Raw genomic sequence first — 25,781 nt, forward strand, 5'->3', positions numbered from 1 at the left:
AACATCTTGACCTCTAGAAATGTGTTTGCCCCATCAAATGAGTCCTCAACACACCTGTGCTCATGTTGCTGCTGTTGCGTTTCCATGGCAACATTAACAAACGCGGTTGTTGGTTTGCTCGAGGGGGTCGTCAGAAATAAACTGCAGTTAGCTTTATCAAAGAGTTAACGCTAATACTAGTTAACCTCTAGCTACTTCTTAAGTTTACTTGGTAACAGTTAGCTAAGTTAACGTTGAACTCGGTTTAATAGGTTAACTAGCTACTGTAACTTGGCAGGCCAGCCATATAACGTTGAAGTACTAACATTAGCTAACTAGTTAACGTTACTAGCTCAGCAAGCTAACCCAGTCAGTACTTCATTATTAACTAAACCCAGTGCAGTTGGAGAAGCTAACTGCTTGTCAGCTACTTTTTTGTAAAGACCACATTGACCAGAATGTCTGAGGTGGATGAAGATGCAGTCCTGTCGGATGTAGAGGGAGGAGAAGAAACGCATGAAGAAGGAGTCGGAGAGAAGGTATAGTTACCTGAGTGAAAACATCGGAGGAAATATAGACAACGACAACCAGCCATTAGCATAACTACACTTAATCCCATTATTGCATATAACTGTTGTTACATGGAAGCTGGGACTCTAGTCAGTTTCGTGCAGTTGATATTCAATCACAATCCTCTTTACAAGAACAGTATACTACCATAGTATGCTGGTTTAAACAGGTGGAGTAAACAAAGTCGCTAGTATTCCCTTAAAATTCTCATTACCTACCCCAAACAAGTCTTGATTAACCCTTTCCCCTCAAGCCCCAGAGGGCCCTAGGTTAACCACGTGTCAAATGTCATGAAATGCAGTAAATATTTGGGAGTATGCACCATTTAACCCAAAACATTAAATGTAAGGATGGGGTCTCTAGAAGGGGACTGTGTTACCTAATTCTTAAACTGTAGTGTGAAGCCATATATAAAATTTTAACCACAAGTTAAGAGATTATTTTGCCCCTGAAGGCTGCACCTCCTTTAAAGTCAAGTCAATTTTATTTATATAGCCCAATATTGCCTCAAGGGGCTTTTCAATCTGTACAGTAAAACACGGCTTTGTTCTATCCATAGACAAGTGCTACCAATAAAATACTTTAGATTATGGGTTATTATTTGTTAGAAATTCACAGGAAGTTCTATATTGGAGGCTCGACTTATGGGCAAAAAGTCCCATGGGTGGTTTTGAAGCTCTGTCGTGTAGGGGGGCTTGTGTCTGGGTTGGGCCCCATACACAAACATTGGTGGGGTTCTGTAGTACATTCAATCCACCTGTGAGTTAGTACCACCAACAATTTGGACAAGTATAATCGTAACTTCCCTCCCACAGGTACAGGTTTACAATTTGACCCAAGAAACCATAAGTCAGGGGCTCTCGTTACTGTGCCGAACAGGAAATGGACTTGGACATGCATTTGTCAAACTGGACCTAAAAGACAAGTAAGGGGGCAAAAATAAATGCAAAGCAAAATTAGCTGCCTTTGCCCTGTAACTTTAAGTCTGGGTTGTTCTCCTTAAATTGTGGCTATCTCTTTGTTTTTATACTAATTTTCCCTTTGTCATCACTGCACTCCTTAGAGGACTGAATGACATAGCTGCAATCAGCAGTTATATTCACCTACAGTTTCTGGATGTGTCCAACAACCACCTCACTGATCTTTCTCCTCTGGCATCTCTGACCCAGCTGCTCTGGCTAAAGGCAAGGATCTCTCTTCTTTATTCGTTTAGAAAAGGACATCTCTGGGGCTGTCAGTGTCATTCACGCTTAACTGATAGTAAATCTTGAATGCAACTGTCCCTTCTGTAGGTTGACAGTAATGCTGTGGCATGCTTCAAAGGGCAACCTTTCGCTCAGTTGACCTACCTGCAGTGGCTGAGTATGGCAGTGAACCGGCTAACAGACCTGGATGGCCTGGTCGGTCCTGCCTTGGAGAGCCTCAATCTTGCAGGTTGGTCTGTTGGTTTTATGTCAGGATAAGTGGTGCTTCTATGATACCATGGGAATGACTGATGGTGTATTAAGCTAGTCCAGAGTTTCTATCACTATTATTTGAAATTAACAAGATATAGGAATGGTTTATTCGATCAGAAGGGGGTTTACAATCCCATGTGTTATCAGTCAGTCTAAGGTTTAGCAACATCCATTTTATCCATCAGCAAGATTTTAATCAAATGTCTGGTGCCTAATGTATATTTTTGGAAAGGCCTTGACATGACATTTTGGAACCTCTCTGGCAGGTAACGGTATTCAGAGAGTGAATAGTCTTCAGAGAGGCTGTTTTGCCAACCTGATAACTCTAGAGCTTAGGGGAAACCACCTGGATACCACTGATGGCATCAATCTTCCCAACTTGCGGCAATTATATCTGGTAATAAAAGTACTCTGATTTAATACCAGCCTTAATGCCCACGTAATGACCCAGAGAATAGACTGCCTGTAACTATTCTTGCTCTCCGTTCAGGCCCAAAACGTTATCAAACATCTGGAGGGTTTAGAGAGGTTAGAGCGCCTCACCACCCTTCACCTTCGAGACAACCAGCTAGATACTCTGGCTGGCCTCAGCCCCAACATGAAGTGTCTCCAATACCTCAATGTCAGGTACAAAGTTGTATCACAACAGGACAGATCGGACCCATACTGGTGGTTCCCATCATCAATTCAGTAAAACACCAAATAAAATTATATACCCCTGATTATATATCTTATTTCTGTCTCTCCCCCATTAGAGGCAATGCAATCTTAGATGAGAATGCCCTGCAATGCCTTGGGCTTATGTCAAAAACTCTGCGAGCTTTGGTCCTTTCTGAGAATCCTCTGGTGGAAACGACAGACTACCGACTGAGTGTACTGATTCTCCTGCCACAGCTGGAGCGACTTGACAAAGATCCTGTCTCCCCTGAGGAGAGGGCTGAGGCCCTGGAGAGAATCAAGGTGAAGCTAAGAAACATCTTATTTCTCTCTCCTCTGCTCCTTTGCTGGTTGTTCTAATGACATATGTGTCATTTCAGGAAGTTAAAGAAGAGGAAATATCTGAACCTTAAGATTTGCAATGATGACCAAATTGAGGAAGTGTTTGACTTCCTTGAAAACACAGTGTGTATAAGTGGGTGACTGTAAAGTATTGAAAAGTATTGTACATCTGATAAATGCACTTTGTATCATCCATACATTTTTACATTTGGGTTGCTTGTGTTCTGTTCTTACACTAACTGTTACAGCCAATGTATTTTTTCAACAATAACAACAATGTTGTTTCTGATGCATTTATTGACATATACAAATGCAGATAATCAGCTGGAGTTACAGAGCAATGTATCAGTGACTAAGGAATAAGAAATTAGGGAGTATTTGAAACTTGTGTTGCTGGCCAAACTGACCTGTGTTTCCCTGAGTAAGGATGAGAGGGCAAAATCTGCCACCATTTCCCTATTGGCAGCCATCCAACTGCACCTTTAAAGGGACAGTGACATGAGCTGGATGTGTATGGAAAATCAACGTACGTATACTGGGTTATACTGCCCATGGAGTGTATGGAGTGTGCACATTGTATCAGATAAAGCAATTGTTTCTGATTATTTGTAGTAATCTGAAGTTGTCAGTAATATCTCCACATCTCACCATCGCACTGTTGCCACAGGCAGGAAGTCAACTGCCCACCTCACTGAGAAGATTGCACATTTTATTATGTCTTCAAAGTGGTGGGTGTAATTTCTGTCATTCCCTGATCATTTCACAACAAAGCCATATAACTACCAACAGCTCTCAACATTGTGGCCACCTGTAATGGTACTCGTGTTTTAGGGCCTATGTCCATATATTGGTGATTTTGCTAATGAAAGGAAATCAAAAAAAGGAAATCATAAGTGATCTCAGCTCTGCATCGTCTATGAGCTGAACAGGATTTGTGAAAGCAGCATTTCCTGCGCAACTTGCGCCACCACTGTTCCTCCAATGATTTGATGAGGGGGGAGTGGCTGTCAGGGGAGACATAAGTCCCCCTCCTCTCATGTTCCGTCTCCTCCTCCTCGGTTGTACTTGAACTGGGCAACTAGCAGCGGCGCAGCTTTGAATTTACGACACCTGGAAGCAGTCGTGTGACTCAAATAACCAAAATTAACTTTCCAAGTGGACGCGGTTCTCAAGAAAGAATCCAGAAACCATGACTAGCTACCACAAACCCGACGAAAAGACTCTGCAGGGCCTGAAAGACATCGCTAACAAGCTCCGGATCAACTCCATCAAGGCAACATGCGCCTCAAACTCGGGGTAAGTTATTCAAAGTTATGTCAGCTGAAAATGATTAAATATTACACTGCGACATGCGTAGAAAATATGCATATGTTGTAACGTTACTGTAGCAGACGCACGTTATACCTGTGGGGCCCGGTTGCACGTGCTGCAGATTTTCTTCACGCGGTGGCAAACGTAGCCACAGCAGACTGCTAGCAATCAATTATGCAAACAATATGGTGACGTTTTTTAGACGCTGGCATAACTGAAAACCAATGGCAGCGTCTGTTTCGATAATTGAGTTGTCTAATGTTACAGTCGGTACAAGCTAGCTGAGAATTCATGCTTTCTAATAACTCCGTTATTGGTAAGGTTGCTTGATGAAACTTGGTCTTTAGCACCGATTTGCTTTCACTAGCTAACAAGAAATCACATGATCATGCGAAAGGATGAGTTGCGTGGTCAATTTGATGCGCTAATTTAAAGTTGCTGCTGCTTCCTAAAATACCAGACAGATGCACACATGCACATACATTGAACTGCTTTCAGGCAATCTGTGTCAAGTATGATGGTGGCATCTGTGGTATTGGTATTGCCTCATTCCAACTGCCATAATTCCCAGAAGCTTTTTGACAAACAAGGTAAAAGCGAGAATAGTTTGCAACGTTTCCGTGTTGTGTGGGTGTGCAACTTTATAGCTTCTGTGTTTTTGTTTTTTTTGGGTACCTCTCAGTTAGCACTAATTAGCTGGCTGTCACATGAACCGTCATGCTTCATATCGTTTCATAGCATCTAGAACCAGAACACATTGGGCAAAATAAACACAGGATTTTTAAATGTGCAGTCAAGGACCACAACTATTTAAATATATGTAGCATCTGTTAATCACATTTTAGATAGCATACCGTTGAGTCATATTTGTGTTGCATCCTCCAAGAAATCCGGCATTGTGTAGTTTTAGCCTTGAGGCAACTGCAACTTCCAAAAAGGAGAGGTTTGTGGGTAAACCTGTTTTTTGACACTTCCTTATGTCAGCTGACAAGGAAATGGATGAATTCACTCCTGCATGTCCGGCTATCAGGCATCTGATGTTCTGATATGCTTGTCTCCCTTAACAAAGGATGTCTGAGTTTTGACACCTTACATTCAACACATGTTGTTCCTCATTATTTGACTGATATAGAACCTGAGGAACTGATTGCTTTTTGTTTCTGCTCTTTATGAATTTACTTTAGTTTATTTCTCAGCAGGTTATCGCTCAACAGAAGGACAAGGGGTAAACTGAGCACTGGGTTTTATATTATAAAATGTGTGTTTTGAACAAGATAACTCCTGTGTAACTGTGTTCCTAGCATGGTTTTAAATGATGACATTTATAACTTAACCAGCACAGGGAAGCTGAAATGCCGTTGAGTAACATGGGATTTCTAAACAAGTTGATTACAATACTCTGCCCTCTATGCAGCAACTAACAGTTTCGCAAGTTCACTAATCATTTTTAGATTTATAAGGGCTCTGGAGTGGCCATAACTGATGTGATCATGTTACTGATTAACAATCTATTGACGAGTGATATTCCTAATCCCAAAAGATAAGGGGCTCTATTTTTAAAGGACAATTGCTTGCCAAGTTTATCCTTTTGGAATGACTGATTGTGGTACATAAGTGGTTTTTATTGTTAAACTAAAACCAAGTGTAAGGATTCCTGAATGTAGCAACACATGCATGTATGTGCATGGTGTGTGGACTTTTTCTTTTTCAAATGTTTTTACTGTGAACTGCTATCAACAGGCGGTTTCTATTTTTCTCTCCTCAGTCACCCCACATCATGCTGCAGTGCTGCAGAGCTCATGTCTGTGCTCTTCTTCCACACCATGCGCTACAAAGCGGATGACCCTCGCAACCAGTGTAACGACCGCTTTGTGCTCTCAAAGGTTGGCATACATTTCTTTAAGTGATTTGAAATTCTTCAGTTGGTCAGCGCACCCGAGATTTGGTAACGGCCTTAACACCAGACGTTCCCCCCCCCCCGTCAATAGGGTCACGCTGCACCTGTTCTGTATGCTGCCTGGGCAGAGGCAGGTTTCGTGAAGGAGTCCGATCTGCTCAACCTGCGCAAACTTGAGTGTGACCTGGAGGGCCACCCCACACCAGTAAGTTAAGAATCCTTAGTTCCTTTTCTGGTTATGTTTTATTTGGAGAACAAAAATAATATGATGCAAGTCACGTTTTAACTTTTTTTCCCCTCTTTGCTATTCACCAGAAACTGGCATTTGTTGATGTGGCTACAGGATCTCTGGGACAGGGTCTCGGGGCTGCATGTGGGATGGCCTACACTGGCAAACACTTTGACAAATCAAGGTTAGTAAGTATATAAAACTGTGGTTTCGTTGAGAGGTTCAACGACTTGAAATCTTAAGCTTTTTAAAACTGGTTTATGGTGATCTGGACCATCTGACAGTCTTCAGCATTAGTTTGAAGATCATCCTTCCTCCAGTGCATGAAGTTTAAAGTACATTACTTGAGGGCAGGGGTTCTGTGTATTTTAACTAGACTGTTTCTGTAGAGGTGAAATGTCACACATACTGTGTTGACTCTGCTTTGTTTAACAAGAGTGTAATGCCTTGACAGGTAGGCAGGGAACTGCTTTCTTTTTAAAGCGGTGTCTGATGCACTGTTATCTGTTTTTAATGAATAAATCTAGTGTAATTGCGTTAAATCACTCCCTGGCAGCAGCCTGCAGTGAGGCCAAAAGGCGTTTGCACTACTCCAACAGAGTTAATACTCAAGGTAGTAAAAATATTACTGAATGATCTAGGTCCCTGGAGACTAACCATTCAAAACTATCTGACGAGGATGCTTCTATCTGATAACTGGAATTGATTGATATTCATTGCCAATAATTCTGTTGGTGATTCAAAGGAAAATGATTGCCCAAACAGTGGGCACATGAGAATATAAGATAGTTTGTACGTGTCAAGCAAAAACAGTTGTTTTTAACAATAATTTTTTTGGAGGATTATCAGACTGGTCCACGATGTAAGCGGTTCAATAAATGGTTCCCAATTATTTCATAAGGGCAATTTGCTTGTATATAAACAGTGCAGTTGGAGATCTGTATGGATTTTGGAAGGCGACAGGATGCAACTGTTAACTTGTCAACTGTAATATTTATTTAGTAAAAGTAGCCTGGCTTTGTTTCTGTTGGTATAAGGAGCCAGTACAGTGCAAGAACCGTAATATTCTTCACTCAAGACCAGTGGTTTATCCTTCACTTTCCCCTGAGTAGTCCACCTCAAGTCTTGACTCAATAGACTTTCATTCATTATGTAGTAGCCATTGTGTGGTTCATTGTTTGGAGGACAACACTAATATTCCCCTTTTTCCCCTTTCTACATTGTGTTGTAGTTACCGTGTATACTGCATGATGGGTGATGGAGAGTGTTCAGAGGGCTCAGTGTGGGAGGCCATGGCGTTTGCCTCCTACTACAAGCTGGACAACATAGTGGCTATCATGGATGTCAATCGGCTCGGTCAGAGTGAGGCTGCACCCCTGAAGCACGACATGGAGACCTACCGCAAGCGCTGTGAATCCTTTGGGTCAGTACCAAACTTCAACTTCACATTCCAACTTTATTTTGACTTGATGCCCCCCCCCCCTTCCTATTTTTTTAATACGCTAGCAAAATTAAACGCAAGCTTTTTGTTTTTGTGTATAATCAAGACCTTACTATCATCAGTTCAAAAGCTGTTGCTATGGGTTTTAATGTTGTCTTTATATTACTGTTTAACTTCTTGGGTTGTCTTGGCCACCTCTCAAACATCAGTTTTTGACATGCTTGCTGCCCTTGCTCCCCTTCACCCAGTTAATAAGGTTGATGCTTGACATGATTGTTCAGAAGTGAATGCGCCCCTGTGTCTTGGGGTTAATATTTGTGGTAATATGTGGCATGCCATTAAAATTGAGCCATGTTGGTGTAGGTGGAACACGTATGTTGTGGATGGACATGATGTGGAGGAGCTGTGCAAAGCTTTCTGGCAGGCTCAGCAAGTCAAGGGCAAACCCACTTGCATTGTAGCCAAGACATTCAAAGGCAAAGGACTCAAAAGTAAGTGGTTTTTATATGCTGAATATTTTATCCACTATTTTATTTGAATTTGATTTATGAGACCTTTTCATTCCTTGGCTGTAGATATTGAAGATCTTGAAAACTGGCATGGAAAGCCCATCCCCAAGGACAAGGTGGATGACCTCCTCAAGGACCTACAGGCTCAGATCCAGGTCCCCAACAAGACCCTGTGCCCTGAGCTGCCCAAAGATGACACAGCACCTGCAGACCTTAGTGTCATCTCCCTGCCTGCACCCCCAGCTTACAAAAAGGGAGACAAGGTGCCTTATTTATTTATTTATTTATTTATTTATTTATTTAGAGACACTTGAAGCATGTAATTGGTACAAACACCCGTCAACAGTCAATGACTGGTCAGTCGGTTAAGGTTCACTGTTTTAGCATAAAAGTCTCTTGTTGGTTTAGTGGGTGGTTGCCTTGCCTCCTGCTGATACCGGCTCTGTAGATACATTTTCAACCTACTGAATATTCTTTTGTTGTGTTAATGACCTTTTTTATTAATCAGTCTCTGCTTACACCCATTTCCTCCCTGCCCTGTCAGATGGCAACAAGGCGCGCATATGGTGTGGCACTGGCCAAGCTGGGCCAGGCCAGCCAGAGAGTGGTGGCCCTCGATGGAGACACCAAAAACTCCACGTTCTCCGAGACCTTCAAGAAGGCCTTCCCTGAGCGCTACATTGAGTGCTTCATCGCTGAACAGAACATGGTACACTATTTCTTCACGGGGGATTTAAATGCTGCAGTTGCTAAGTTACAGAAGTTAAGACACTTATGAAAGAGGGATAAACTTGGCACACTCTTTACTACCATAATCTGCTCCAAATTGGTCTAATCTGTTACTATTCATTCTCTAGCGTGATAATCCCAGCCTCTCACTGCTACTTGTCACTTGTGACCAATTTACCTGCGCCTTCACACTAAGACTAGCCCATATTACTGACGTCTTTGCTTGCTGCTGCAGGTAGGAGTGGCCATTGGCTGTGCCACCCGTGACCGCACAGTTTCATTCGCCAGCACATTTGCTGCCTTCTTCTCCAGAGCCTATGACCAGATCCGCATGGGAGCCATCTCCCAGTCAAATGTCAACCTGGTAGGGTCCCACTGCGGAGTGTCCATCGGTAAGCTCTCTGCTGGCGCGTCACTAGTTTTCTGTAGGGCAGAGTGAGTGCTTCCCTTTCTCTGACTGATCTTACTCTGCCTTCAGGTGAGGATGGTCCTTCTCAGATGGCCCTAGAAGACTTGGCCATGTTCCGTGCCATCCCAACATGCACTGTGTTTTACCCCAGTGATGCAGTGTCCACAGAGAGAGCTGTTGAGCTGTCAGCCAACACAAAGGTTGGTAGGACAGTAGTTTGTCCAGTGAGTTGTATTCACAATTATAGGAGAGTAACATTAATGTTTTTAACTTATCACTCAATATCCTCAGGGTATCTGTTTCATCCGTACCAGTAGACCAGACACTGCAGTCCTCTACTCTCCAGATGAGAAGTTTGAAGTGGGCGTAGCCAAGGTGATGATCAAAACCATGATTTTACACACATTAATCCTTAAACTTGAAGTAGCCATTAATCAGGAAAATAAATTGCTATATATTGCCGTCTACTTCACCAGGTGGTGCGCCAGTCTGACAAAGATCAGGTGACTGTGATTGGAGCTGGTATCACTCTGCACGAGGCCCTCGCTGCTGCTGATATGCTGGCCAGTGAAGGTAAACATTGCCCTCTAGTGGCTAGATGTAGGTATTGAGGCTTACATTTCATAACCACCACCCACAACTCATGTTTGATAATTCAGGGGATGACGTCATCTGCTGCTCAATTAGCTAGTATGGCCTAATGCACGTCTTCGAACGTAATGATTTTCTAATTTAATTCCTATAGGGAAGAACATCCGTGTGATTGACCCATTCACCATCAAGCCCCTGGATGCCTCTACCATTCTGACCAGTGCCAGAGCCACAGGTGGACAGATCATCACTGTGGAGGACCACTACAAGGAGGGTGGGTAGTTTTCTGTTCTTGTGCTCAAGTATCTTATTGCAGGGTTCTCCAGTCATGTGCCTAAAGAGGTTTGAGAGTTGGCAGACAAAGGATGCACCTGGGGCCATACTCACAAACGTGTGTGCTACTGTTTGGCCCCCAGTAGTGAGATTTCTTAGCATCATCCTATCATCTGTTGGTGATTTGAAGCGATTGGTTCCTACTGTGTGGATGTGCATTATGTATTGAGGCATTGTCTGTCCCTTCTGTCCAGGTGGTCTTGGTGAAGCAGTGCTGTCAGCAGTGGGCAAGGAGCCTGGCATTATTGTGACCCGGCTGGCAGTGAGTGGTGTTCCCCGCAGCGGAAAGTCCCAAGAGCTGCTCGACCTCTTCGGTATCAGTGCCAAGCACATTGCCAACGCCGTGCGTCAGACCTTTGCAAACTAAGGACTGCGCCTGGTTTCCCGCTTGCTGCTCTGTTGCATCACAACCAACTTGCAGCTACATGGCATGATCACGTGAAGACCTGCGAACATCTCTGTGCTCAAGTGCCATCTTGTGGCTTTAACTCGAGTGCAGTGTGCTAATCCTGTATTATTAATATCACAAGTGGAGAGAGAGGGGAATAGGAGTGTAGTGTTTATTACTCCCTGTATGCATCTTTTTAGTACCCTCTGCTCCTGATGGGTTCCACCTTTCTTCTGCAACATTCCCTTTTTACATCTTTATCATGTTTTCAAAATGGTGTCTTGCAAGTGACTCAGACAATGCCTGTAAATGTTGTATGTTGACATTAGACTTAAAACCTGTCATACCATACCACTGTCGGGCCGTGGCCACATTCCAGGAGTCATTTCTCTTTCACATTCCTTACTACCATGCCTCATGTCTTCTCACTTGGCCGGCGTTCATGCCTCTTTCTAAGAAGCACTGTTACTGTTTGTCATGAATCTAATGTACTAGATCACTTTTTGTAGTTGTGTTCAGTCACAGCTTTTAGCGCTTAGCTGTGGTAGAGACTAGTTTCTTCAAACCCAGAGTGAAAAGTTAAACCTATTTAGTTATGAACTGTTTGAGCATTCCTCTGTTTCCTGGCCACATGGGCATCACACTGTCACTGGTGTTCCGGGTCACTGATGTAGCCCCGTCATAGCTGTGATGTGCTGAATTAAAAATAATTAACCCAATCCCATTGTCTGTTTGTTTTTTTTTCTTTTCCTGTGTTGTCAGTTGGTCCAGACTGAAATATCTCAACTATTGGATTGCTTTTTTTAATTTGTTTTTTTAGTTATTAATGGTACCCAAAAGACGAGGCCTAATGACTTTGGTGATCCCCTGACTTTTGATCTAGCGCCGCCCAGAGAGATTTATCTAGTGAAATATGTCTGCAAATTTTGTTCAGACGTTCATGGTTCCCAGACAACATATTCTACTGACTTTGATCCCCTGACTTTTTTTCTGCTTGCACCACCATAAGGATTGACATTCCCATACGCCGCATGAATGTTTTATAAGTGTCAACATGCTAGCACGCTAAACTAAGAGTGAACATTACAAACATTATACCTGCTATATAGCATGTGGCGTGCTGACTTCAGCATTTAACCCAAAGCACCACTGTACCATAGCAGTCTCCGAGCTGCTAGCAAGGCTGTAGACTCTTCAAGAAATGTTTGCTTTTATGGATTCAGCATGTGTCACATATGTTCCTGGCAGTGGTCAGACTGTAGGATATCTGACAAAACAAGGTAGTGAAGTTGTGCAGAGATGGTAAAAGTGCTTTGTGTCCTAAACAGTGGACTGTTGGATTAATCGTAGGCCTCTGCAGTGGAAATTGTTAATCCAGTGTGTTGTCAGACTGAGGTTAAGGACGGGGTTGAATGTGGTCAGTGGATTACTGCACGTCTCTGTCAAGATTTAAATGAATGGTCTTTGGACACATCACTGTTTACCTTGGAAGAGCACATCAGGACCTGAGTGTTTCAGTGTTGAGTGTTAAGTTGTCCAATGAGCCATTTGGAATATGTCTGGATTCTACTGTTAGTCTCCGTCTCATCAGCTGAGTTTCAGGTGCAGAAAAACACAACTTTATACATACATTTGACCTAATTGAAATGATCAAAAATGGTCATATTAATGGATCTTGTTAATCACAGAAGCTGTTGTCTGGTACATGACAACATGCGCACACATTTTGACAGATTTTGTGTGTGTGTGTGTGTGGTTACTGAGCAAATAAAGAGGGGCTGTTAGCAGGTTTCACCCCACAGTGAAAATCCCAGTTTGGCTCAACACTCAGCAAGTGGCACCTGCTTGGCTTAGCAGTGTGTGACGCTTACACACTCCAGAGTACATGTGTAAGCATGACAGTGTATGAGCGTCCAGACAGTATGTACAGAATGTAAAGACGGGCTCATTGTGCATTTCTTAGAGGTCATGTTTGTTTTCATACACAGATGCTAGTGGAGCCTGGCCCAACATGGTTGTCTCCGACCTGAACTGTCTACCAACCCTGTCTCTTGTTGAAAATGTCCAAGACCAGTCTGATTCAGTCAGGAGAAAAACACAAAACTGACTCTGGATCACAAATTCATGTGCCAACCCACATGATAATGTCCAACTAGAATCTGTCACAGGTGTATGAAATGTATTGTGTTCCAGTTTCTATCCTTTGCTCGCTATCCACCTCTCATCTCCTCCACAAATCCCTGCTTTCCACCCAGTGTTAGCAGACAGTTATGAAAGGATGAGGAGACAAGGAGGAGCAGGGCGGGTCTGTGTATTTCATGGTACGATGAGCAAGGGCCTTTATTAACAATGTGAGAGTTTATTTTTCTGACCTCTCCGCCTCCTAGATATTCCTTCCCACCCTCTTGCTCCTTCTTCATTTCAGAATTCACTCTGGTTGGGGGCACGTGCAATATGGTTTAGTACTGCTTTTGGCTGACTCACAACAGAGAAACTGCACCACAACTTTCACTAAAAGTGTTCATGATCTCAAATTCTAGGGTTTTCTGGAGATTTATCCTCTTGTGTAAACTCTCGCATTGAGTTTCTCCCCTTTGGCGTCACCTTTTACACTTTCTGTGGATTTGCTTCGTCCTCAAGATCATAGATGTTTTGGACTTCTCTCTCCAACTGAAACACCTTAAACTGAGTAAACATCCAACTATGCAGATGCCAAGGAAATGGATCATGTTCATTTGTCTGTTTGGTGCCCTTTCATCAGGACAAAGCCTAAGCTTTTTGCAGGACATGGACGTATACTTGGAAACCTCTTCCGAGAAACCTGAATTAGAAACAGCAGCCATCCATCCACCAGGAACTGACAGAGGAGAGACCTTGTTAGATAAATATGTTTCAAGTGCAACCCTCCCTGCTGGTAAGATGATGTTCTTGTCTTTCAAATGCTGCCTGTGTCTGTCTGCACGATTGTGGCTAATAAATGCTTTGATAACAGAAATCGGGTTTTTTTTCTTGTTTTGATTATACAGAAGTAAAAGACTAACTTTTTTTTCTTCATGTCTATTAATTCTGCTCTGCTTTATGATTGGTGATGAAGAGAGTGAGCAGGGTCTCCACATGGAGGCAGAGGAGGAGAGGGATCATCGAGGAGTTGATTTCAGGAAGCTGGAGGCTGGGAGAAGAAGGAGAGGTGCCTGGGGGAAGAGGAAACATGCAGCTACAGTGGAGGCCGCTGCATATAGAATAGTATGGCACTTCATTCTGCCATAATGAACTGAGAAATGCATATTTATAGATAAAAGAAATCTATTTTTTAAACATCTTTTCACCCATGTCGTACTCTGGTCTAAGACTGTGTTGGTGTATGTTGATTTACTTTCCAGAGATTCATTGTATCATTGTATTATTGTAGGCGGGGTTGGGGCGACCCCTAATTGGCTGGAGGAAGCGTGGAAAAGGAGAGGAGGAGACCAGCGCTCTCATGGCTGTACTGAAGGAGCTTCATGCTGAAAAGCAGCGGCTGATGGATCAAGGGAAAACACAAGAGGAGGAGGAGGAGGAAGAAGATGATGATGACGACGATGATGATGATGATGATGACGATGACGATGATGATGATGACGATGATGATGAAGAAGAAGAGGAGGAGGAAGAGGTTGAAGTTTTTTTGTACAAATAAGGCCTTTGTTTTGCTTTAGTTCATTGAATCACCCAGTTGAGTTAATGAAGCAATCTTCTGTCGTAATTATTTTTGAATTTTCTGTATCAGGAAGAAGAAGAAGAAGAAGAAGAAGAAGAAGAAGAAGAAGAAGCAGAAGCAGAAGCAACTGAGCCTCCCAGCAATCAAACAGAAATGCACTCTGGCTTTACAGAGTCTCCCCTCAGCGAGTGTCAGACTGCTGGCAGAGAAATCAGCTGCAGGGGCATCGGCATGACTCACCTGCCAATCATCCACAACCTGGACGCCACGAAGCTGGACATGGCAGGTGTGTGTGTGTCTGTGTGTGTGTGTGTGTGTTGTGGTGATAGATTCATCGTACAAAATGAGCATGTTTGTGCTTAGTGTGACAGTACAGAATACAAGGGGACATTTCTAAATTTGAGTTTATTCATGATTTGCTGTCACAATCACTTTGAACAGTAGTACATCGTATCTGGAAAGAAAAGTATAGGTCAAGATAGTGAATCATTAAACCGAAACAAAGTTCACTATTATATTATTTACATCAACGTCAAAACAAAAGTTCCAGCACCGATATGTCAACGTGACATGACCTGTGAGTCAAGTGAAGTCCCTTATCATGTCAAATAGCTCTACAAGCCATATTATATACTCACACTACATGTACAGTACTACATCATATATCATATCATGTGATTTATCTTTCAAGAGAACAACATCAGAGTTCTCACTCTGCAAGCTCTCTCTGGCCTGCCGAACCTGGACACATTGGACTTGAGCAAAAACAAACTGGATGATGAGTCGTTCAGCCAAAACCCTCTGTCTGTGAGTAACACCGCTCTGTGTGCTGATTATCAGTCACCGACCAACACAGCTGTCTACTTCTTCACTGTCAGTCATTCCAGTCTAATACTCATCTGCAAGCACATCACACCTCTGAACGTTGTATTCTGTAAGTTTAATCATGCTTGAATGTACATCTCACTGCTACATTAGGTTTTTTTTTGAGGGATACCAGTTCTTGCTTCTTTAAAGGACTTCAGTGTTACACATTGTATGAGCCATATGATAGAATTTCCTAAGTCTCAAACCAGCAGCCCCAGACCTGAAATACCAGTCCAGCCCAATCTACCTGCAGGCAACGAGTGTTACAACTGTCGTTTTTTTTGTTTGTCAATGCTGCTCTTTGTGTGTATGTGTGTGCTTTTTATTTGACATTTTGTACTCGCAAAATGTAATGTTAACTTTATTTGTCCAAAAGAGAAAAAACAAATAGGCAAGGCAGTGCCCAAAGGGAAAGAAACAACAAACAAAAATGTGCAATTTAGGTTTGTTTGATGCTACAAATTTGAACTATATCCAAATAAAGGTGTTATTAAAATCATTTACTACTTAGACTCACTTGTCTGCTATTCAAGCGCCTGAAAAAAGCCTTATGTTATATCAAGGTAAAGGAAATAAATGATACAAATGCTTACAGCTAAAATATGATGTTTCAGAGCTATAAGCCGCATCGAATTCTATTTTGAGTATTTATTGAGTGTTAAATATCCACTGGAGGTTGTGTAGGTCAGCATGAGTAGAATTGGTCTGATATTGATCCAAAAAGCTCCCTCTTGTGGAGAATCTGGAGCCTGCTAGATGTGAATGAGTGAGTGTGTGAGTTACAAGCCAGTTTTACAAGTCACTTTGCATCTAATTAAAATAAAAAGCGGGCTGCATCCTGTATCATTACAGTAATAAAAGAGCACTGAAAATTGCATTAACTAATCTTCTCTAAGAATAACCTCCGGTCTAACCTCTAAATGACCACAGGCCCATCACAGATCCGGACCACACTGAGGCAGCCTGCCACACTCTGACCAATCATCACACGCCGCCATCAGCATACTCTCACAGCATTGGCTGGACAGACCTGTTGGAAAACAGCTGCAGCCAATGATGTGGAGAATGAACGGAAATTATTTATAGAGGAAGATTTTTCTTCATTTTCTGCTCACATCCCAGTAATGACAGAGGGCTGATGGACTGGCTGGAGGGATACTGCAAAAGATTCAGTCCACTGCTTTTACTTGACACACATCAACCACAGCAGCTTCCACTGGGGAGCCACACAGAGTGGCTTTACTAAAAATACAACATGATAGATGACATTTAAGAGATGCACAGATTTGTCTCATTTGGTGTATTTCTGTGAACTCTGTGATTGTGTTCTGCTTGGCAAGTCGGGATGGAAAATTATGGATTTTTGAGACAAGTATCCATTTTGTCTGTTTTATCTTTCTGGCCTGTTCACCCCTCCTTTTGCTGCATGTCATGCAGAACTTGACTTTTCTGAAGAAGCTGAACTTAGATGGCAACCAGCTTACCAGGATCCCAGCACTGCCGCCATCTCTGGAGGAGCTCAAGATTAACAGCAACAATCTCAGTGCACTCACCCCCCCCTGTTTCAAAGGTAGGACTTGTGTCTGTGTACATGGAACAGAAACAACGTCTTGTATGGAAATAATGATAATATTATTTAGTATTCCCTTGTAGGTTTGACGAACCTGTTGAATCTGGAGCTGGAGGGGAACACTCTCCATGAGGGCAGTGTGTCGCCGCTAGCCTTCAGACCATTAGAGAGACTTCTGGACCTCCAGTTGGACAAAAACCGCTTCCGTTTCCTCCCTCTGGGCCTTCCTCCCTCTCTTCAGGTGCCCTTGTTTCACTTTACTGAATCTTGTGGGGAAAGGCATCTTCCTTAAAATGTTAGGATTAGCTAAAGGAGCCAGCTGGGATTCAGAACTGTACTCAGGGTCACTTCAGAGAGTCAGGCGCTGACATGATGACCAGGACTATGTCACCTTGATGCCCCCAAATCAGACATCCCTGTCTAACTGTGTCTGTCTGTTCATTCAGGATCTGGAGATGAATGAAAATGTGCTTGAGGAGGTATCACCAGAGGCACTGATGGGCTGCATCCATTTGAGAGTGATGGACCTGAGTCACAACCTGCTGCATGAGCAAAGCATCGCTACCCACGCCTGGAAACATCTCAAGTACGTCCATCCATCCATCCATCCATCCATAGCTTTTGATGAAAAAAAAAAGCAATGTCCTGCAGTCCCTCCATCAGCCACAAGAGGGTAGACTGGTGTTGTTTGGGATTCTGAACACTTTTATATATTTTTTGTTGTTTAAGAAGTTAAGTTATCAGTTGATGGTTGTGGCACCTAAAATGACACATTTCCATCATAAGATGATAGATATTTTGACAGATTAGATTACTATTCCTATCATCACTATCAACAGGTGAGACTGATGCTCTGATTCACACACAAAAATGCACATAGACACACTCACACACAATCCAGATCAGTACTTTTAGCATCATCCTCATGTCTGTTGTTGATTTCTGTCTTTGGCTGGTGTCCTGACTGATTCACCCAAAGACAGATGCATTCTTTTTCTATTTTTACTCACACCCCCCCTCTCTGTCACACACACAGGCACACGCTTATGCATGCGCACATATCACAAAAGTTATGACAGCTGACCTTGTGTACTTAGATGAGCAGGCGTGTGAGGGAGAGCTTGAGGGCAACTGTGTTTATGTATGTGTCTCAATGTGTCTATGATGGTGTGTGTGTGTGTGTGTGTGTGTGTGTGTGTGTGTGTGTGTGTGTGTGTTGTTTAAATATAGTGAATTCCAGTGGGTTTTTCTTTGCTCCCTGGGATCCTTGTGAACCACAGTGGGACCTTCAGGGAAAACTGAGGAAAAGAAAATGCAAAAGAAACACAGAGAAGTGCAACTGGAGTTACTTTGGATTGAACTGACTGAATGATTACATGAAAGAAGAATAGAATAGAATAGAAAAGAAATAAAAATATATTCAGGGGAAATTTGACCTGAAGAAATAATGAGATCTTCTAATCACAGAAAACAACAAAACTCAAAAACTTGTCCAAAGAGGGACAGAGAGATGATGTGAAGAAATAAAGAGTCTGAGTGAAGCTAAAATGTGGAAAATTCAACTAGGCTGCAGCCTTCGTTTGACCTCTGACTCAAATGTATTTGACACCGACCTCATTAGTGACGGGAGCAGCAGTCCTCCCATTGGCACGGCACGGCTTATTAGCTGGTCCTCTATTTTAAAGGCGTCTTTCAGCACTGCATAGACAACAGAGAGTGAACATAGTCATCTTGACCTGAACTCCACCAACACAGCAGGAGCTGATACCTTAAAGGTCATCAGCGAGACCTGAATGGCATAAAACAAGATATTCTGCAGGCCTATAATAACTAAATCTTGAACTACTTGTGGAGAAATGTATTCATCGTGTAGCTCTGCAGAAGGGTGTGAAATAGACGGGGAAAAAGGGAAAAACAGAATGAAAAGTAAATTGCATAATGATAGAATAGTGAGCTGGTTCTGGTTACTGTTACATGTCATGGAGTCAGTGTTGCCCCCTGCTGAGGTTCGGTGATTGGAGACTACTGTGGAGGTAACAGGGAGCTGGGGAGTGCAGCTTGGACCTGGGATCTGTCTCAGGCAGACCAGGCCGACTGCCAGCATCTCACCTCATTATCTACCTTGTTAATAAGTCTCATCTATGGTCAGTACTGTGTGTTTGTTTGCATAACCTAACGTTATAGGTTTTTAGATTTTATGTTCCCCACATCCCATTTTCTTTTTACTTATCCCAGATCTGTCTTTAGTTTGTGTTCCTCTGGGTGTGTTTACAATTGCTGCCAATGTGCGGACATCATGTAACCATACACACATGCTTAACAACCAGTGGTGGAAATGCTTTTAAGTAATGTACTTAAGTGCAGTTTTTAGGTTCTTGTACTTTACTTGAATAACACCATTATATTGTACTTTATACTTCGACTCCCACTACATTTCAGAGGGAATTATTGTACTTTTTAATCCACTTCAGCTTTAGTTACTAGTTACTTTGTTGTATTAAGATTTTACATACAAAGACAAAATTATTTCAACTTAGATATAAAATATAAAATGTGATGCATTACTATAGATTAAACAGTCGGTATGAAGTATTTAAAAAACAGACAAATACTACTTATGGATTAAAACATCAGTAATGATTAAATGATAAAATATATAATGATGTAACTATCACAGGGGACATTTTCCATATCATGAATACTTTTACTTTTGATACTTTAAGTACATTTTTATCATAATACTTTTGTACTTTAAAATGCATCTACTAGCAGCTTTCAACTTCAAACACACAAATGCACATGTAAACACACACACGTGCCTGTTTGCTCTCCTCTCCCGGCTCTTTATGAACCTGTCAGCTCAAATAACAGTCTTACATGCCTCCATATCAGCTCTTCCTCCTGTCAATCAAAACTTAACTTAACAGTGGCCACATCACTGCAGCCAGCCAACAGACCTGACAAACTCCACATGTTCACTGACAGAACCAGAACATGATTTAAATAACTTGCACGGATTAAAGCTACTTAAACATCACTTATTCTTAAGGACTTAAGTCCAAACTAATAATATTTTCATGTGTAATATATTTGTTGCTGGAAAACAGCTGCAGTTTTTATTTTATGTCGTCAAACATTTTTATTGGGAAAATTATCGTAGTCTGGACTTTCTGCCTAAAGTACCTAATTCCCTGGGGTGTTCATAATAGCCTTGTAAATGTGTCATCAGCTTAAAATGTATCCATAAAAATGTACTGGCAGTATTAATTAATAAGTGACAGAGGAGTGGTACTATTATTTTATTTTGTATTCAAATAGATGGCTCAGTTTTGGCAATAGATTGATATTTTTTCGTCCACTTGGTTTTGATTAGTTGTGTCATTTTGACAGACAGGCTGTTGTTGGAGAGAATGTCTTTGTAGATGTATCATGGCTGCAGGCTTAGACTGACTGCATGTAGGCACAGGTTCAGCGATCATCAGCGATCATCACACCAGAGATATGTGTGTCGTGTTATGTTATGACGTGTCTGAGCCTGATGGGACTCTTAAAAAAAGCTCTTTCGTCTTCAGACCAGCACAAATTGGTTTCATAATAAGCTTACATAAATGGGAAAGCAAGCACAAGCCACCATACAAAAACACACCAGCTATACTAAAGCATCACAAATAAGAGATCTTTGGTTTTCATTTCAAGATTTCCTCTTTGGTTACAAACACATTATATTTGGAATGGCAGCGTTTTCAGTCTGAAAAAGTATGTAGACTACACATGCATACAAATACTCACATTGGATGTAACATTATTTACCACTGCAGTAATTATTAAACTCATATTCTGTGTTTGATTGAATCCATGTGCTTCAGTCTGTTTTCAACAGATGTGACAAATGGGCAAAACTACTCCCAGATATCAGCTTCATAAATTCAGTGCACACAGAAGCCGACACCAAAATGATGTACAGTAGCTGAAGTCATGTCCTGCCATCACCCATCCATCATTCTATCATTTTCAGTCCAGTTTTGGTCTGTCTAGCCGACCTGCTTACCCATCCTGGCTAGGTTGCCAAAGTGTGTAAGCCAGCTTGTGTAGTGCTGGCACGGTGGGCTCAGCCCATATTGAACTGTGTCTGCATGTAAGTATTGTACTTGTGCTTCTGTATCTGCGAGTGTTTCGGAGAGCGAGACAAACCCCTCTGTGTTCTGGTTCCCATTAGAACCCAATGCCCTGAGGATGAGCAGACCATCAGCTTGATTACTCCTGGCCGTGTTTTGCACAAAAACATGGACGCACACACACACATCTGTTCACACAAATTTGGTTTTATGTAAGTGCTGTGTGCCTCTCTATAAATGCTTCAGAAATGAAGTAATAAATTCATCTTGGAAAGAGAGTGCATGTATGTGTCTGTCTATACATATGGATATGTATAGTATTGATTTGTGAATTTGCATTTTCAATTGCATATGTTTCTTTTTGTATATACATGTTCTCGGTGCATCTCTGTGTCTATGAACATGTTTATTTGCCTATGTATGTGTTAGTATTTCTACTTCACATCGTGTTGCGCGTGCACGGTCATGCGTGTGTGTTGGTGTGTAGGTGCCAGCGGGTGGGAGTGTAGAGGGTGGAGGACTCTGAGAAGAGAGGACTGTGTGTCCCTCTGCTCATTAATACCATGTGGAGCTCTAAGCAGCGGTGGACTGCTGCTGAGCTTCCTGGCAAAGATTTAGAATACAAATCAGCAGCACAAACTGGTCTGAACTGGAACTGAGAAACAGATAGAGTGATATATATTTGAGGGTTTCGATTTCAAGCAGAAACCACATTTTCATAGCAATCAATAACTGCCACAATACTGCCTCCCCTGTGTCTTAACTTTTTCAATAAAACATTTATGGTTGGATTAATGTGATGTTTTATTACACCTCTGTAAAGCACAGAGGCATGTAACCAACCACAGGTTTACTAAAGTCTATTGTGGACCTTACGTGACCAAGCTGAGAGAGGAAGGACTCATGCTAGCCTTTCCTGTGATACTGACAAATGATCAGAAATTGCTTAATGTACCAACGTTTTGATTGATTCAGGGATTTTAACCCCTTCTCATTGTCACACATCATCTATTTCATGGAAACCTTAACCCATAGCCCTACCCGCCCCCCAAAACAAACACCAATGATTAATGTAACCTGGGAGTTGTAAAGTTCAAGGGAGGAGAGTTAATGCAGAGGACTTACTGTAAGTCACCTTTACGAGTAGCGGAGATGCTGAGCCACTGAACATCAGTCAGACAGATGCCAATCCAAGCATCGCCCACGTCCATAACCCTTCACTCTCTCTCTCCTCATTGGTCCCCATTTCACCTTTCACTGTGTGGTCATTGGCTGGCTACCTTAGGGGGTTGCAGGCCTATTGGCTGTTTCGTGTGGTCTATGAATGGCTGAAGTACAGGAAATGAGGTTCCTCTCCTGCTGTGAGCTGTTCTGTAAACTCACAACAGCTGTGTGGGATCTTCAAACAAAAACACTGAACCCCTGTACTACATCTTCGCCTCAGACCCCTGAAATCTCTTCCTCCCTCTGTGGCCGTTCATTCTCTCTCCTGCAAACCAACCATTTTCATACCCCTTATCCGTCACTTAGCTGCAAAGTCCCCCTCAGACTGCCATGCTCTCTTATACTGTACCCCCCAGGCCCCATTATTTCCCCCCCATCTGCTGCTCCCCATGAATCCCCTGCAACTTAGCCTCCCACTCTACACTCCTGACTCCCTGCCCCCAACAGTGCTATGCAGGAGTCCAGTAACTACAAAACATGAGATCTGCAAAGAAAGGCCTTGAAATCAGAGTGGACATAGGTATCCATTATTTTTATTTAATCTAGATCTACTTAGTTTAGCGTTTCGGCATGTTAACATCTGTTATTTAGCACTAAACACAAAATACAGCGGAAGCTCATGCGAATGTAATTTGTTTTGCAGGTATTTTGCCAGAAACAAAAATACTGGACAAAATGAAATTTTGACCTGATTATGGTGCTAGATGAAAAGTCAGGGGATCACAAAAGTTACTATAAATTACAATTCATCCTGAGGGCCACATGAATGTGTTTACAAAGTGTCATTGCAATCCATCCAATAGTTGTTGAGACATTTCACTCAAAACCGCAGATGTCAACCTCATGGTGGCACGAGAGGAAAAGTTGAGGGATCACCAAAGTCAAAGATTCATCCTCTGGGGACCATGAATGTCTGTAGACAATTTCATGGCAATCCTTCTCATAGTTGTTGAGATATTTCAGTCTGGAACAAAGTGGTGGACCAACCAACCATTTAACAGAGGACATTGCCGTTCATAGAGCCATGCTGCGAGAAAATAGCTAAAAGTAGAGTTTCCATTGGAATGTCGTCTTGTAGATATTTGTCTGAGATTCATGATTTTTCTGGGTGTTTCTTCTCAGGTCCCTGGAAGCCTTGGACCTGTCCTACAACCTATTCACTTCTGTCCCAATGAATCTGCCTCGCCGTCTCCATAAACTTACCCTCCAACACAACAACATCATGCACATCCCTGCCTTCACGTTCCGTCACCTGCGGCCCGGCCTACAGTCCCTCCATCTCTCCCACAATGCCTTGAGCAATGAGGGTATGGAACGAGTGTCTTTTGTTGGAACATACCGCTCACTGGGTGAGCTCCTATTGGACAACAATCGTCTGAGGGAGGTCCCTCGCTACGTTCGACAGTTTAAGAACCTGCAGGCGCTGAGACTGGACAACAACCAGATCAGGTAGAATCACACTTTCTATGAAGTCAGTTTTTAAGAGTCTAATGGGATTTTCATAACAGAGGGATAAGCTAAATGCTTGCTTGCTTGTCACCCAATCCTGCCCTAATACCATTAGCTCTGCTAGTGCAATTCCTTTGGAAATTACTCAAAGGAGCTAGGCAAAGAAGCAAGAAGGACATTGTGACACATTATCCAAATATATATTCAAAACGACATTGCAGCAACAGTCCTCCTCAGCCCAAAGATTAAGACAATGACTATTGTTGTCACAACAATTTCTTATTAGTGTCTGTGAAGTGTACCAGACTCTGTGCCTGTGTCTGATTTGGTCTAACACAGTAACCCTGGTGACCAAAGCAACAATTATGACTTTGATTTACATGACTTGTTTATTATCATGGTCAGCAGCCAAAATCGATGAATGTACCTCAAACAAAAAACTTGGTAGAAATCAGTCAATATACTGCAGTAGAAAAGTGTTACCAGGTTGATTTCTTCACTTGGGCCCGAGATTTCCTGAAGTGACGTAAGAACCAATCACATTGCTATGTTGAAATTAATGTGGGAAGCCGAGTGTACAGCCATACTACCGGCTCTGTGAGGTTGTACTTAGGCACAGTGATACTTTGAGCTAAATGCGAACATTAGCATGCTGACATGCTCATGATGACAATGCTAACATGCGGATGTTTAGCAGGTATCATGTTTACCATGGTTACCATCATAGTGTGTAGCGTGTTAGCATGCTAACATTTGGTAAGTAGCACAAAACCAAAACTACAGCTGAGGCTGATGGGAATGCCATTCATTTTTCTTCTTCTTCTTCTTCTTCTTCTTTATTTATTGATTTATTTATTTTTGCCTTTATTTGACAGTTGACATAGTAGAGAACCAGGAAATATGAGGAGAGAGAGCGGTATGACATGCAAAACAAAGTTCCCAGTCATAATCAAACCATGGACATTGTGGTTATGTGGCATGCATCTTAACCACTAGGCTATCAGGGAAACCCATGTCATTAGCTTTGCAGGTACTCAGTCATAAACTAAAGTATTCGACAAATGCAATTTATTACGTGATGATGGTGATAGAGGGAAAGTCAGGGCACCACCAAAGTTATCCCAATTTATCCAGAGGGGGACATTAATGTGTATACAAAATTTCATGTCAATCCATCTGATAGTTGCTGAGACGTATCACTCAAAACCACAAATGTCAATGCTGGTGTTTATATGTTTTGGTTGCAGGCTGGTCAGGCAGTGGGGGGTGTGCCACCCTCGTAATTCTGGTTCCACCTTGGCTTCCGTCCACTTGGAAAATAATCTGCTGGAGGTGGAGAAGATTCCCCCGAATGCCTTCTCCTGCCTCACTGATGCTCAGGGACTGGTCCTCTATCCACAGCAGTAGACCACACAGTGAGACATACATGGACAGATTCATACCCACAATATACGCATGTGCATCATCATGACATACTCATTTCTTTCTGGGGGTTTTCTGTATCCTTCATTTGCCTTCATTATTTGTCTCATTCATGTATCAAACCCATCAGGCGGTTCACAGGAAAATAACTTTATCATGTAGTTTGCTTAGTCAGTCAGTGCTATCATTTTATCATCTCCAAACCCATCTTTTTCTTTCCCATCTAGTCTTTGATTAGGAAAATGACTGCAATGTTTTTGTATGTATTAAAGCAAATGTGTAATTTACACAGTAAAGGAACTAATCATTATATAAAGTGGTCTTGGAAGTGTAAAATATAATACACTGCAGTGGAATCCAGATCCCCTCCAAACACTGGTTTTGATCTGTCTTTTCATTAAAGTATAAGGTATTAAAGTGATACTTTTGAGAAAATGGAGACTGAGGAGGATTAACCCATGTCTCTAGTGTACTCTGGGGCAGGAGGAGCCTTTAGTCAGGGTAAGTAGAAATGAGTAAGTAGGTGTGTTTGGATGTGACAGGGATACAGGGGGGTCATGAAGCAGTCAGATCTTGGGACTCCAGGACAGGGGTC

At 42.2% G+C, this 25,781-nt stretch overlaps 3 protein-coding genes across 4 annotated transcripts; all 3 read left to right on the top strand.

Moving 5' to 3' along the window:
• Window positions 1-437: 437 nt before the first annotated feature.
• Window positions 438-3,076, top strand: lrrc23 (leucine rich repeat containing 23). The gene is made up of 8 exons (XM_070911153.1): window positions 438-518; window positions 1,365-1,474; window positions 1,613-1,733; window positions 1,842-1,983; window positions 2,273-2,403; window positions 2,497-2,633; window positions 2,762-2,966; window positions 3,044-3,076. The coding sequence occupies exons 1-8, from the start codon at window positions 438-440 to the stop codon at window positions 3,074-3,076; spliced, it is 960 nt and encodes a 319-aa protein (XP_070767254.1).
• Window positions 3,077-4,069: 993 nt separating this feature from the next.
• tktb (transketolase b) lies at window positions 4,070-11,561 on the top strand. Of its 2 annotated transcripts, XM_070910245.1 has the most exons (14): window positions 4,070-4,301; window positions 6,082-6,199; window positions 6,305-6,418; window positions 6,529-6,626; window positions 7,674-7,865; window positions 8,247-8,374; window positions 8,459-8,655; window positions 8,937-9,101; window positions 9,357-9,513; window positions 9,600-9,730; window positions 9,822-9,905; window positions 10,007-10,103; window positions 10,276-10,395; window positions 10,649-11,561. In XM_070910245.1, the coding sequence occupies exons 1-14, from the start codon at window positions 4,195-4,197 to the stop codon at window positions 10,819-10,821; spliced, it is 1,881 nt and encodes a 626-aa protein (XP_070766346.1). In that variant the 5' UTR covers window positions 4,070-4,194; the 3' UTR covers window positions 10,822-11,561. The 2 variants fall into 2 exon arrangements, with proteins under 2 accessions (XP_070766346.1, XP_070766347.1); XM_070910246.1 differs by lacking the exon at window positions 6,305-6,418.
• Window positions 11,562-13,956: 2,395 nt separating this feature from the next.
• Window positions 13,957-25,171, top strand: LOC139288528 (extracellular matrix protein 2). Its single transcript, XM_070909838.1, has 9 exons — window positions 13,957-14,085; window positions 14,252-14,500; window positions 14,609-14,825; window positions 15,231-15,346; window positions 16,844-16,976; window positions 17,060-17,217; window positions 17,423-17,562; window positions 23,438-23,764; window positions 25,012-25,171. The coding sequence occupies exons 1-9, from the start codon at window positions 13,957-13,959 to the stop codon at window positions 25,169-25,171; spliced, it is 1,629 nt and encodes a 542-aa protein (XP_070765939.1).
• Window positions 25,172-25,781: the final 610 nt, after the last annotated feature.

The sequence above is a fragment of the Enoplosus armatus genome, chromosome 8 (assembly GCF_043641665.1).
Source record: "Enoplosus armatus isolate fEnoArm2 chromosome 8, fEnoArm2.hap1, whole genome shotgun sequence".
Taxonomy (NCBI): Eukaryota; Metazoa; Chordata; class Actinopteri; order Centrarchiformes; family Enoplosidae; genus Enoplosus; species Enoplosus armatus.